The 14,032-nt window shown below is 40.4% G+C and overlaps 1 protein-coding gene across 3 annotated transcripts in view; it reads right to left on the bottom strand.

Annotated features, from left to right (window-relative positions):
• ADCYAP1R1 (ADCYAP receptor type I) overlaps nucleotides 1-14,032 on the bottom strand; it is a gene marked incomplete at its 5' end in the record, with an annotated part of 110,533 nt that overhangs the window by 75,218 nt on the left and 21,283 nt on the right. For all 3 annotated transcript variants that reach the window (XM_081996295.1, XM_081996296.1, XM_081996297.1), the window contains one exon: nucleotides 9,623-9,728. In XM_081996295.1, coding sequence (XP_081852421.1) covers nucleotides 9,623-9,728 — 106 coding nt within the window. The remainder of the gene's footprint in view (nucleotides 1-9,622; nucleotides 9,729-14,032) is intronic.

The raw sequence follows: 14,032 nt of genomic DNA, 5'->3' as shown, positions 1-14,032 counted from the left end.
TGCTTACAAATGCAGCTCGGGGAGACATGAATGAAAACAATCCCCCTGCCCCACAGGCAAAATCCATTGCAAACATGTCTACTACACTCTGCATTTGAAAATGGTCATTTAAAAACAAAAAAAACCAAAAAAAACCCTACACAAAACCCAAACAAACCAAAAACCAAAAGCAAGCAAATAAGTATATGGGGCAAACCTTCACTTACCGGTAGCCTCTGCATATACTGTAAAGAAGCTGCCCCTGTTTACTCTAGACCCTGTTGGACTTTTTGGAGCATGTCCGAAGGAGGGTCACAAAAATGCTCCGAGGGCTGGAACAGCTCTGCTGGGAGGACAGGCTGGGAGAGCTGGGGGGGCTCAGCCTGGAGCAGAGAAGGCTCCGGGGAGACCTTCCTGCAGCTGCCGGGGCTGAGAGGGGCTGGGGAGAAAGATGGGGACAGGCTTTTTAGCAGGACCTGTTGCAATAGAACAAGGGGTGATGGTTTTAAACTAAAAGAGGGCAGATTCAGACTAGACATAAGGAAGAAGTGTTTCACAGTGAGGCTGGTGAAACACTGGCCCAGGTTGCCCAGAGAGGTGGTAGATGCCCCATCCCTGAGAACATCCCGGGTCAGGTTGGACGGGGCTCTGAGCAACCTGCTCTGGTTGAAGATGTCCCTGCTCACTGCAGGGGGTTGGACTAGATGGCCTTTGGAGGTCCCTTCCAACCCAAACTGTTCTATGGTTCTATGATCATTTTCTCACTGCACATTGTGTTTGCCATGTAGCAGAATATGCACTTCCTGATACTATTGAGCTCCGGACAAAAAGAGAGGTGGCATGGTTTAATGAACTAGCTGTCACCATAGAAACAAGGAACTTGCAAGTGGAACTGCGTAAATAATTGATATTTTGTTTTAATGGTTAAACAAAGAAAATTGGGGAAAAAACCCATTTTGTTCAATTTAGTAAGATTTTTTTCCTTATTTTTTGCTGACATGAAATAGAGCAAGCTGGACAGGCAGACAAGGAGATTTATTTTTAGCTTTTTATTTTTATTTTTTATTTTTTAACCCTAATTTATTTTAAGTAACGATACTTCCGAAACAACATTCTGTCGTGAAATGTCAATACATCTTTATTTTCCAAATTTGGTAATAGTTACTACTTTTCTGCCTAAAGTATTTAAAAATTTAATCTGAACCTGCATTTTTCAATGACTATGCTGCTTGCAGGAAAATACTTTTATTCAGTCCTGCTCCCAGAAACTTATCTTATCTGAGTGAATATCTGAGCCAGTTGCCTGGACAAAATCCATTCCACCTTTTATTTTCTTTTAACTTATGTTCCTCGGTTATTAAAGAAGGACTTCCTGGCAGTTCTGGGGATTATAAAAGTTATAGTTTTGAATGAACCCAGGTAGGAATTATTACAGTGAGTATATTATGGGATAGGTATAGTAGCTCACACACGCGTTTTGCAGTTAAGGGTGTTTTCAGAGCTGTAGCCGTTAAATTCCAGTACTTTTCCTTCCCTTCGTTTCCCATCTGAATGGAAGTCCAGCAAACGCTGAGAAGATGACTAAACATAGATTTACGAGCAGGCCTTGCAAAGGAGGCAGTCCTCATTTAAACGACCAAAACACTGCTGAATATGCTGGCAGAATATGTTCATGCTGCCCAAGGAGATAATAGAAATTTCTTCTCCATTACAGCAATTTTTGCATCTTTTCTTTGAGTCATCTTAACTGACCGTTCCCAGGCTGATGATCACCTCACCTAAGTTAGAGAGTCCATATAGCTTAACTTGTTCTCCGGCTTCCCTCTTGAGTCACTAGAGAGATCATTCCAGAGAACAATTTAACCTACAAATGTCAGGAACCTATAGCAGTTTTAAAGGAATAGCTCTAATGAAGGATCCACAGCTCTTCAGAGGCTACTCAGACTTAGTTTAGACTCGACAACTGAGGTGTTAGTTACTAAAATCAAGAGAGACAAATCACATGCCTGGAGACAAAACAATGAGTAAGAACCAGTAGGATTTGGGGTTCAGATTCTTAGGACAGAGACTAAAGTATCCATATCTATCATATGTGCTGTAGAAAATCCATGGTAGAATACTGCTCTGGGACTGCATGATGCACTTATGGTCCCACACGCTCCACCAATTTGCCGTGGCTTAGCACTGTACTGTGGGTAGAACATAGCACTGAAAAGAAAGGGATGGTACACTGAGGAAAGATTTTCTTGACACTGAGGCACATCATAGGATTTACCAAAGACACTGTGATCCCTATTGAAGAATGGTGCAGAGACCCCCAGTCTAATGGCAATCCAACTAAATCTGGAAGCAAAAGCTGTAGGACTGCACCACACTGCCCTGCAGCAAATTAGTTCTGCTCCCAGGACCACGATCGCAGCTGAGAGTTACAATGCCAAATGAACATCCCTGCTCAACTGGCATTAATACATGCATCTTCATATTATGCCTAGGGTACAACGTGGATGGGTCTTTAATCCCTGTTACCAGGAATCATTCACCAGTAAAATTATTGCAAATATATTATTTGTCTTCCCAGGCAGACCATATATAAGTATAGCTTGGCTGTATATTATAGAGGGATGAGAAAGAAACATGTTAGAGGATTTTCCAAGAAATAAGAACATACCAGTGCTTCACCCATTGGAGGTTTGTCCTGTCTCCAGACATGGCTAGCAAGAAATTTTCCATAGATCATTCCAAAGCGGTTTGACTGTGACACAACACCCTTTCTTTCCCCTGCCAAAGCTGATCCTGAACTTTTTCAATGACGATGCACTTCCAGGCTTTCAGCTTCACTGATGTGACTGAATTCACTGTAGGCTAGCAACTTCCCTTTTAGCTTCTGCTGCTCCATTTGAGAACAAGATTCTTTAGAGCCTGCAGCCTGGTTTATGCCTGGATTGTGAAGATTTTGTTCATTCCAGTACAACTACATTATTATCGACAGAATTCTTATCACCTAACTTCAGACCTCCATAATGATTGCTTTAATAAGCAATGGAGAGAAATGGGCACTTGCCATACAGTCTTCTCAATGTAAGATGGACAAGTTTAAGTCCTGTAAGTACTTGTCAGTGTAAGTGACTTCTGAGTACTTATTTTGATCTATTGACTATAAACACAGTTTAAATAACTAGCATTGATAAAGGCCTCTCTACTTTATAAGCCTACATTTAGGTGACATGAATTCATCCATTGTATCTGATGAACAGACTTCTAAAAACCATGTTGATAAATTCAGAGTCATTCATCAAAGAGCTAAAGAATGAGTCAATGTTTGGAAAACAGAGATCAGAGAAGCTCTTTTTCTTATATTTACCAAAGAAAGAGTAAAGCTTGGTCACAGCTTGGGTACCGAGGGTTGATAGAGACCTCTACAGTATAGATGTCTGAAATGAGCACAGATCCTAACCCTGGTATCACATGGTCCCTAACTTCTACCTTGAAATTCTTGCCTGTTTCTACCATCTCTAACATGAGGTTGGAAGAACACACTTTATGTAGTGTCACATGGATAAATCCACCAGCGCAAAAAAGCATCTTTGACCAAAGGCAGATGTATTCAGGCAGATCAAAGCTATCTAGGTCAGTATCCTGGCTAAAAAACATTTAGGTGTAGAGACATATTCTTAGCTATAGCCTCCCAAGCCTAGGAATTCTGTAGCTTTTAAAAGCTGAGTGTGAGAAGAACAATTCTAGTCCTATTGTCCTTGTACACAGCTGCATCGATAGAGGAGACACATGCACACATACACACGCACACAATGAAGTAATGTCTTCCCAGTGTTGCCAAGGGAAATAAGAGTAGATAATTAAAAGGCTTTGAAAGAACAGGAGGCTGATGAGACACCCAATAGAAATCTAAAACTACAAAAACCTGCTCCATCATCATTTGGAGATGGAAACATTTTTCAAAACCTACTATTTCCTTGCATTACCACCATTACCTTCTAATTACCACCTCCTACCCCCGTGGCGCCCTTACCAGTTTCTTTCCTGTTGATTTACACTGTATCTTGCTGATAGGATTCCTCATAACAAAGATGATTGTAGGCATTGCATCCCTGCAAATACCTATTTCCTTTGAACTTCTTGTCTTGCCTGGCAATGCTACTGCCCTTCAACATTTTTCAGAGCAAGGACAGGAGGAATGGGACTAGCTAACTAGGGCTACAAGTTAACGATTGATTTGACAATGAGTCATGAACCACATAATCACCAATGAGTCCTCGTCACTTCTATTGCTTTTCAAATTCTTGCTCTGTGTTCACTCTCATCATACCTTGGCTCATTCCAGATTAGTGTATTTTAGGCACTCTAAACAGTAAATCAGAGGCCTAAATCTGCAGATGACTCAAAGAACTACCCCACCATTTGAGAGAGCGCCACATTCAGGGGACAAGTCCAGAATATCAACTTCCAACAGTGGAAAGCAAGACAGGTAACAGGCTGGGAAAAGTCTATCATGCCAATCTACATCTGGAGAAATGTTCTACACTTCATCAGCAGGATTCTTTCCAACATGAAATTTCTCTAAGTGGCGTATTTCCTGGCTGTGATCCTGTACCCCCATGGACAGTAACAGATACAACTGGTCAGTAGATCCCAGATCAAGCCAAAAAATTGTATAAAGCCCTTGGCGTTACAACTAGGTGAAATACAAGCCCACCAGGAAGCAGAAGACAGCTGGGAGATTCTCTGTCAGTACATGCATGTGGCAAGTGTGAATGTGCAGGCTGCTGATCACCTGTCTGTCTTTTGAAGTCACCACTCAAGGAAGCATCGATTGCAAAACTTGCTCACACAAGCTTAAGTAGATCCACTAGAGTTAAGTATGTGGGTGGCATGAAGAAGACACCTACCTATCAAAACATCCCATGATAAAAATCATGGTCTAGATTTTTTCAGGTAATCCAGACCTCTGGCATAACATAGTCAGTATAACAGAGCCAGATGCTAAAGGTAGGATTTGTCTGATAAAATGTAGACATCTACAGTGTAAATATTTATACCTGAGATGGTCATCCTTACTTCCATATATGTCTGTAAAGAAAAAAAGGCATCATCTAATCTACTTTGAGGATGAAATGAATTATGTCAGAGCGACATAATTGAGGTGACTTGCTCATCTGTAGTGTACATGCATTTGCAGGCATCAACGTTTAATTAGATGAATCCCATGATAAGTGTACATGACCCACGAAACTGTCATCAAGTATCTGAGTAACTCCTGTGCCATTCTTTCCTAGTCCCAGGGATGGGAATAGGTCAGCAAAGTCTGGATGGAAAAAAAAAAAATGAAAAATGGTGTATATGGATCAGCAGTGAGCTTTATCAATTCTTATCAGGCAGAAAGTCCCTTGAGGACTGCTGACAGCTAGAATAGGGTCCAGCTCTAGACTAGAACAGGGACAAAAAATCAAACACAGGAGACTGGAAACACTGATGTAAGAAATGGCCTAGCTCCTAGCTCCGCTGCCTAGAGAAGTTGAGTGTGAAGTAATCATTCCTCTCCTTCCTTTCTTTTCTGCCTTTGACTTTCAGTATTTCCCTTTATGACTTTAATTCCCTCTCCAGAGTGAAGGAGTCAGATTCCGAATCCTGCTGAGATTTCACTGTCTTCAATTTCTCTTTTTCATTCATGCTGCACGGGGATGGACACATAGGGTCAGCATATGCCTTTTATTTCTTTTCAAATAAAGGCTCCTAAAAAATTTAAAACATCTAAGAGGAAGAAGTCATCATAAAACTCATGGGAAAAAAAAACCACAAACAGAAAATCTCGAGGTAATCATTATCTGTGAAGCCTTATAGGCATCACACAGCAGAAGAAGGAGAGAAAGCAATGTTGTGAAGAATAAAACAGTGCTGTGAAGAATAAAAGAGTAATAAGCATAACATCTCGGCATGAGAGGTAGACGAGGAGGGAAAGGGGAAAACGTCAGAGCCCTGACAAATCAAGGCTGGATGCTTTCCATAACATAATGCCAGCCTTGCTCTTCAAGACCTGTGGTTGCAGTTGCAGCATCAACACTGTGCTTGTGTTGGACCTCACCCAGAGGAGCTCTGGGGAACCATTTAGTTTATGTCTGTGTTCACAGACGCTGAACACAGCAAGGGGGCAAAGTGAAGGCAGGAGAACTGAATTATTGAAAAATATAGGAACCCATAAGACGTTCCTCCTCTTTTGGCTTCAAAGTGCGTTGCTTTCCATGCAGTACTTTTAGGCAGGAGAAATATCAATGCAGATGACGAGGTCTTTAAACAGGAGCAGAGAACCTAGTATTACCGTTATTATTTTTTGCACCGTGTGGGTACCTTGGAGTAGGATTCATGGTTGTTAACATTATTTTTCTAGATACTGTAGAAATACAGATCACAAAGATTGATCATGTCCCAGATTCAAGATTTATATATGATCATTTGACTTTGTGTCACCTGCAACAGAAGAATGTGGAGCTACCTTGCTTACAGAGGTTACTGTAGCTCAGCTGTTTTGGTGGATTTTTTTTTAAGCCACAGTAACTTGAGTCTTCACAGACTCCCTAAAAACTCACTATCCCATCTTATAGCCTGCAGCCCCTCTGAGGAGAAATAAATCCTCAGAAAATTTGTATATTGAATTGTTCTATAGAAGTTTGCGTGCATAAGTAGTCAAAAGGCAGAAGAGGTTTATGGTTGTCCTTACTCTTGAATAAACAGAAGTTTACACACCAGCCAGGAAGGTTTTCTTCCTTCTTTCAGCTGTTTCTGACAAGCAAGGGAGTTATTCCCTCTGTTTCTCTTTCTTTGCAGGAAACAAGTTAATAACACATTTCTCCGCTCCCTGCCATCATTAGTAAGTCTTACTGCTACAGGTGAATAATAGAAAACAAATGTTGTGCGATTTTCACTTCTCCCAAGTGAAAAACAGGTTGTCTGCAGCAGGTGAAAATCAAAAGGAATCAACATACTGCACATATGACTGCTTAATTTATAGGTAGGTACTACCTCTTCAGTCCTCTTCAGGGAGTTTCGTAACAAAACTTCTCCAAACCATGCTCGATAACCTAAAAGCCAGGTTCAGCTCTCGTGAACAGTGCTCCATTCCAGTAAAAAAACAGGAGCAAAAGTGCTTTTGGAGTAAACAGATACCTGTGGCATTTTCCCAAATACTGTGAAGTGTGAATCCATCATGTGTGGAGCATCCCATACACCTCTTGTCAGCAGACAGCAATAAGGTGCCATTTAAAACAGAGTAAGTAGTAGTTCAATGATGTTGAGCAAACAGTAAGAAGGTAGTAGAACTCTGTTGATGTCCCATCCTTTAACTACAGAGATAAAGCTTTGTTGGGAATGAGGGTGGCAGGAACTGGCTTGAAGTAAGTATCATGTGAAAGGTGAGTCTCAAAGGTCAGGACTTAAAGGGGATGGAGTGGAATGCTATAGTCCCAGAGGTGAAATGGAATATATGTAAAACATGTCTGCAATAATTAGAAAAAAGATAGAGAGAAGGAGCAACAAACAGGATCCAGGGAATGAAACCACTTTCAAACAAGAAATACGCCAAAATTCTTCACTGGAAATTAAATGTCTTTGAGGGGATGTGGCTTCTTTACCCAAAGCCATGTAAACTGTTGATCTTGTCACCTCAGGATGTGGTGAACAACTAAAAGATACGCAATGGTCCTGGGAAAATCTTTACAGAAGAAGAATCTTTTTTACCCAAAAAGACAGGGGGAACAGAATAAAGAGCAGCTGGGTTCTGCTGCTGAGCTAGTGCTTGAAAGGATTCAGTCCCTTCCTGCCTGAGTTGAGATGCAAAAACCTTTCCAATGGCTCCGGACCTCCTACATCTGAGCTGTGCTCTTTAAATTTGGAACAGGGAGGGGGGATGAGTTCGGTCAGAATAGTCCCCCAACTACCAGGGTTATTCTGGATTTCAGTGATAAAGAACAAACTAGCTGGTGAAATGGTCTCTTTTGACCTGGGAAAATTTATGAATTTTTGAATCCAAATAATAGTCATTGCATAATCATAAGAAGTGGGGCTCATGATCAGCTTCTGGCATCATTCTGGGGGTAGGAAGGGAGAACAGCTTTTTCCCTTTTGTCCTTGCTTATGCCACTTCTGGACCAGGGAAGAATTGGAAATGTCTTCTGTAATGCACAAAGCGGGTCTCAAGAACACACCCCTGGGGCAGAAATGAGCTTCCTAAAGTACATGCTTTCCTCAGTTCCACCAAACCACACAGTTCATTTGCCAAAAGTCGGGAAGCAGAACAAAAATGAGTTTATGGACGAAATTAATAACAGGACTCTCATGGAAATATTCCTAGCAGCTAAAATGCAGGAATGGCTTGCTTCAGAGGATGCTCTGGTAACACAGAGGTCTGCATGCTGCCCTGCCTTACTTCTGGGCTAAAAAATGGGGTGAGGAAAATGGGAGAGAAATCTCTCCTCTTTTATTACCCATGCAATGTGTTTTATCTGCTTTTCTCTGCAGTTTTACCCAGTTCAGTCACACCCAAAGCTGTTTGGACAGGACTCAGAAAATAGACCTTGATTTCCAATTAGTTTCTTTGTCATTCTTTGCCCTTCTCTCATTGATGCTGGCCACAGGCAGCTCCTGCTGCAGGCAGTGGGAAATGAGACAGGATATTAAATTATTAATTTTTTCTTTGCTTGCTGCCTCAGTTTCTTATCTCAGCAATTGCACAAGTATTCTTTATCAAGATTACGGTCATCACAATGTTAAGCCCTGTAAAGGTCTTCAGATCGTGTGAGAGAGAGGCAGAAATTATTACTGTGCTGATGAGGACGAATGTACTGCTACAGAGCAGAGCAGTGAGGCGCTTATTCGTATGTCCAGTCCCCAATAGCTGTTGCCACCTGCACCAGCAGAAGATATGAACACTACCAAGGTCTTTCCAGGGACATTGTTTCTCTTGTCTTGTCTCTTTTCTTTTTTTTTTCTTTTTTCTTTTTGCTTTTTTCTTTTTTCTTTTTACTTTTTTCTTTTCTTTTTTCTTTTTTCTTCTTTTCTTTTCTTTTCTCTTTTTTCTTTTTTCTTCCCTTCCCTTCCCTTCCCTTCCCTTCCCTTCCCTTCCCTTCCCTTCCCTTCCCTTCCCTTTCCTTTCCTTTCCTTTCCTTTCCTTTCCTTTCCTTTCCTTTCCTTTCCTTTCCTTTCCTTTCCTTTCCTTTCCTTTCCTTTCCTTTCCTTTTTCCTTTCCTTTCCTTTCCTTTCCTTTCCTTTCCTTTCCTTTCCTTTCCTTTCCTTTCCTTTCCTTTCCTTTCCTTTCCTTTCCTTTCCTTTCCTTTCCTTTCCTTTCCTTTCCTTTCCTTCCCTTTCCTTCCCTTTCCTTTCCTTCCCTTTCCTTCCCTTTCCTTCCCTTTCCTTCCCTTTCCTTTCCTCTGATAATAACCAGCCATTGTTCTGGTACATCCCCATTGATTGATTTTTTTTGCATCCTTATAATGTTTCTCTAAGCACATTCAGCTGCAGTGATTGCACCTCTTATAGTAAGATGTTTTCATTGACATTAAAACCCCTGCAGACATGATAGAAAACGTTTAGAAACCACCAGTTCAGTGTACATGATCTAACTCAAGCTGAAACTCACCTGGAGAAGAATCATTGAGAGGGTTCAGGGCAGCTGCCCTCCGTATCTTCTCCAGACAAGTCTCTTGTTCCTTTTTAATGATGCAGTTGGAATGGGTTGCTGTAACCTGAAATGTGGGGAAAAAATGTGAAGAACAATTACAAACTTAAAATAGCTAGTGAGTTTATGAGGAAATATCAGTAAGTTTTGAGGTCCCGTTCCAAAAAGAAAAAGAAATAAAAACATCCTTAGAAGATGAGATAAAACTGCAAACAACCTTCTTTTTTTTCTTCTTTCTTTCTTTTTTCTTTTTCTTATTTCTTTCTTCTTTTATTTTTTTCCTTTTTTTTTCCTTAATTCCAGCAGTTTTAAGGCCAAACTATGGAATTACAACTCTCATAACTTGTTTGGGGTTTTTATGTTGTTCTCCCTGTCAAAGCGTAATTTCTAATGTGTTTGCTTTACTTTATTGCATTCCTTCCTCACATAAGGCTGAAGCAAATGTACATCTAAATAGAGAAATCATTTAAAAAGGAATCATAAATCAGCCAAGGTTCTGTTTGATCTTCCACCAGTTTCTTACGAATCTTGAACAATCCATTAACCTCACTCAAGACTCAAAACTAAACTAAAAGCTCTTTCTTTTAAGTCTTTCACCCTGTCCATTCCTTAATGTTTCCTTCTTCCTTTATTTCCAGTGAATACAAGACTACTTTGTTGCCAAAAGAGAACGCAATGCCAATTAAACTCAGATTATTTGGTTTTGGTGGGGGATTTTTTGCTATTTTTAAGGCTCTAAGGCAGGCCACTAGAAGGAAAAAAGTTGGGGGATAAAAGAAAAAAAATAAAGATAAATGAGTCTGTAACAGGAACATTGCAGGCAATCCCAAAGCAGCAACAAAATAAGAATGGGACCCGTTCCCAGAAATCAATACAAGATTTCATTCCTGTTGTGGAAAGTGGCCAGGGGATATCAATTCAGGAGAAATGCAATCTCAAGTTTCATTAGACCATTCTAAAGGGGCACTGCTAAGGTTTAAATCACACTCTGTGGAAAGCACCGTGGAAATCAGTGCACTGGTTGAAGATGGGGTAGGTCACCCTGGTTCTCTACAAGCAATTTTGCTGTTTCTTCTTTCCCATCCCATTTCCTTCACACTTGACAATGGAGAGGTGCAGACCACGTAAAGTGGACCTGCCAAGTGGTCTGTTGTCCCTTACCTGCTAAGTAAGAACAAGTGAACAGGGAAAGCCTTACCTGAATTCAGTCAGCTCCAGTTTATTTTTGGAGCCCCTTCTACACAGGTCAACTTTACTTCCCTCACATCCCAACAGAGGGAACGGAGTGAACAGTTTGGGTCACTAATGCATCAAACTGCCTCCACACACTCAACACACACTTAACGGTAAATCCCAAGGCAGGCGTAATCCTAGTTTGGTGGTGCTTTTGTGTGTGTTAGGAGGCATGCAGCCATTTGCACACTTCTGACATTACAAATTGTTATGTTACAAGCCAGAATCCCTATTTCAAAGACAGAGAGGGATATCTTAATGAACTTCTACTAGACAGCTTTATTCACCATTTGTAGGAACTAATAGTGCTACACAGTTTCATCTCCAAGATCCCAGTAATAATTTGCAGCTATTTTCCCCATGGGATATACCAGGCATAACCATATTAGATTTGTTTATCTTCAAAACAAACATTGCTCTGTTCTAAGGGCTCCCAAGGGCCTGGAAAATATATATTGTCACAGATCTCTGGGATCTCCCGAGAATATAAGGGCTTTTGCTACATCATCCCCTAAACCTTGCCAAAGATTGGGAAAATTGCATTGGCTGACATTCAAGTTCTTAGAATATCTTTTAAAAAAATAAAAGAGAAATAGTAAGTACATCAGGGTTCTGCTGCTAGTACTGGTGCACTCTCCACAGTTGCCCAGGTCTGAAAGGAACGTCCAGGGGTTGTCTCAGTACATGAACGTGGCAGTTTCTATACAGTTCAGCATGTGCAGCTTAGAAAAGCTGTCATTTAGTAATAGTTGTTGTTGTTGTTATTATTATATATTTAAAATATATATGCTTTATGCAAGCAGGATACAAATAAACAAAAGGAAATGTTTCTTCACACACTTACTGTTAACCTGCAGAACTCTTTTCAGTTTGATATTGTAGATGTTAAATATTATAGGAGTTCAAAATATATACATATATATAAATATATATGTGTATGTACTTATGCAAAGTCCATCAAAGGATACTAAACGCTAAGAGACCCACCGTGCCCAGATTTTGATGTCCTATGGGGTAATCATAGACCTTTGAGAGGAAGGTTTAGATTCAATCTATAGTGAAAGGACAAAAGAGTGTGGTTTATCCTTCCTATTTTTGGTGCCTTCCTTATTAGAGGTAAATCAAAGTCAAGACTTGATTAATTATAAAGAAAACCTAAGTTTAAAAGCACTGATTTTATTGTTTTCCTTGCAGACAGGCACATCTAGTCAGATGTATCTGGCTAAACTGACTAAATGTAGTCAATTGTATCCGGGTACGTCTGGCTCAGGAGGTATTTGAAATGCAGACTGCTGGGCACACTAGAGTGATGTGCTTCACCTGTCCCTGCAGCCTGCCTTAAGCTTTCACTGTTGGAAGAATATTTTGATGTGACTTCCCATAACCATCTTCATGCTGTTTTGTAGCACTCTTTATCAACAGATTTAAACAACAAAAAATAGACCATGGCAATGGAGACAGAAAGCAAAGAAAGGGAGGAAACAATATCCTTGGTGTCAGAGGAGAGAATGGAAGTTGCCTCTCATCTCCTCTAATAAGCAATGCCATATCTGAGAAAATAAAACCAGGTTTGGATCGTTAATAACAAAAGGTTTCTCTGTTGAATGCGGAGACATTTTAATGTTATTTTTTCCTGAAAGGATCCACACATTTCAAGTTTCCTCATTAACTAGGTACTAGTAGAACCTTTAATCTGTTGAGTCACACTTCAACAACTGAACAGCAGAGCACAATTCAAAAGGAAGTGTAAGCCTGAACTTCATAGCCTCCTGATTTAATTTATTTCATCTCAAGGACATTTGCAATTTCCTGACTTCTGCAGAGACAATCTGGTTTCAGTTTCCCAGAAGATATCAGTGATATGTACAGTTAAAGAATATTTTGACACATGTTAGAAAAAAAAAGAAACCAAATGGATAGTGCATGAAATTCACTCTTTTTTAAAAAAATAGTACTCTCAATGGAGTGAAGGAGTGTGCTGGTTTTGCCTGAGATAGAGTTAATATTTTTCATAGTAGTTAGTATGGGGCTCTGTTTTGCATTTGTGCTGAAAACAGTGTTGATAACACAGGCAAGTTTTTGTTATTGCTGAGCAGCGCTGACACAGGGTCAAGGTCTTTGCTGCTCCTCATCCCACCCCACCAGCGAAGAGGCTGGAGGTGCACAAGAAGCTGGAAGGGGACACAGCTGGGACAGCTGTCCCCAACGGACCAAAGGGATGTTCCATACCATATGATGTCATGCTCAGTATATAGAGCTGTGGGGAGAAGAAGGAAGTGGTCAACATTCAGAGTGACGGCATTTGTCTTCCCAAGTAACCATTATCTGTGATGGTTATCCTGCTCTCCTGGAGATGGCTGAGCCCCTGCCTGCCAACGGGAAGTGGTGAATTAATTCTTTGTTTTGCTTTGCTTACGTGTGTGGCTTTTACTTTACCTGTTAAACTGTCTTTGTCTCAACCCATGAGTTTTCACACTTTTGCTTTTCCGATTCTCCCACCCATCTCGCCAGGTGGACAAGCAGCTGTGTGGTGCTTAGTTGCTGGCTGGGGTTAAACCATGACAAGGAGCTTGACTCACACCAGTTTTGAAAAGGCATGTATTTGTATAGACACAAATACAGGAAATGCAATCAATGTCTCTTTAGTTCTGAGAGAACACAAAAAAACAAAAGCAGCTAGCTATGACATTATTGATGTACAGCAAATTAAAAGCTTTCATTTTCCTGCGTTTTTTTTTATTAAGTTGACCACCACAAGAATAAACTGGCATGTGCTTTGTGTAACTTATAGTACTTAAGTCTTTGCTGTTCCCTTGACATTATGGTAATATGAATAACAATCATGTTATTATGTTACAACCTACATATATTCTTTCACACATACTCTCAGGGTGCTGCTTTATTGTGAGCTGTTCCATTAAGAAAGCCATTGTTAGTACATAAACCTGAGCAAAGAACCAGGTGAAGGTGGACACATCTGTGCTGCTTCGGGACCAGACTAGCTATATGTATAAATCAGATTCCTCCAATGAAGGAACCACATGGGAGGAATTGTGCAGATCAGTAAAGCACTATATACTTTCCTGCTCATGGAAATTAATGTATTGCCAGTTTATTCCAGCAGGAAATTTAAATAAG

This window comes from Phaethon aethereus (genome assembly GCF_964289735.1).
Source record: "Phaethon aethereus genome assembly, chromosome: 2".
Classification (NCBI taxonomy): Eukaryota; Metazoa; Chordata; class Aves; order Phaethontiformes; family Phaethontidae; genus Phaethon; species Phaethon aethereus.
The sequence above is the reverse complement of the archived record's forward strand: the minus strand, read 5'-3'. Positions and strand labels throughout refer to the sequence as shown.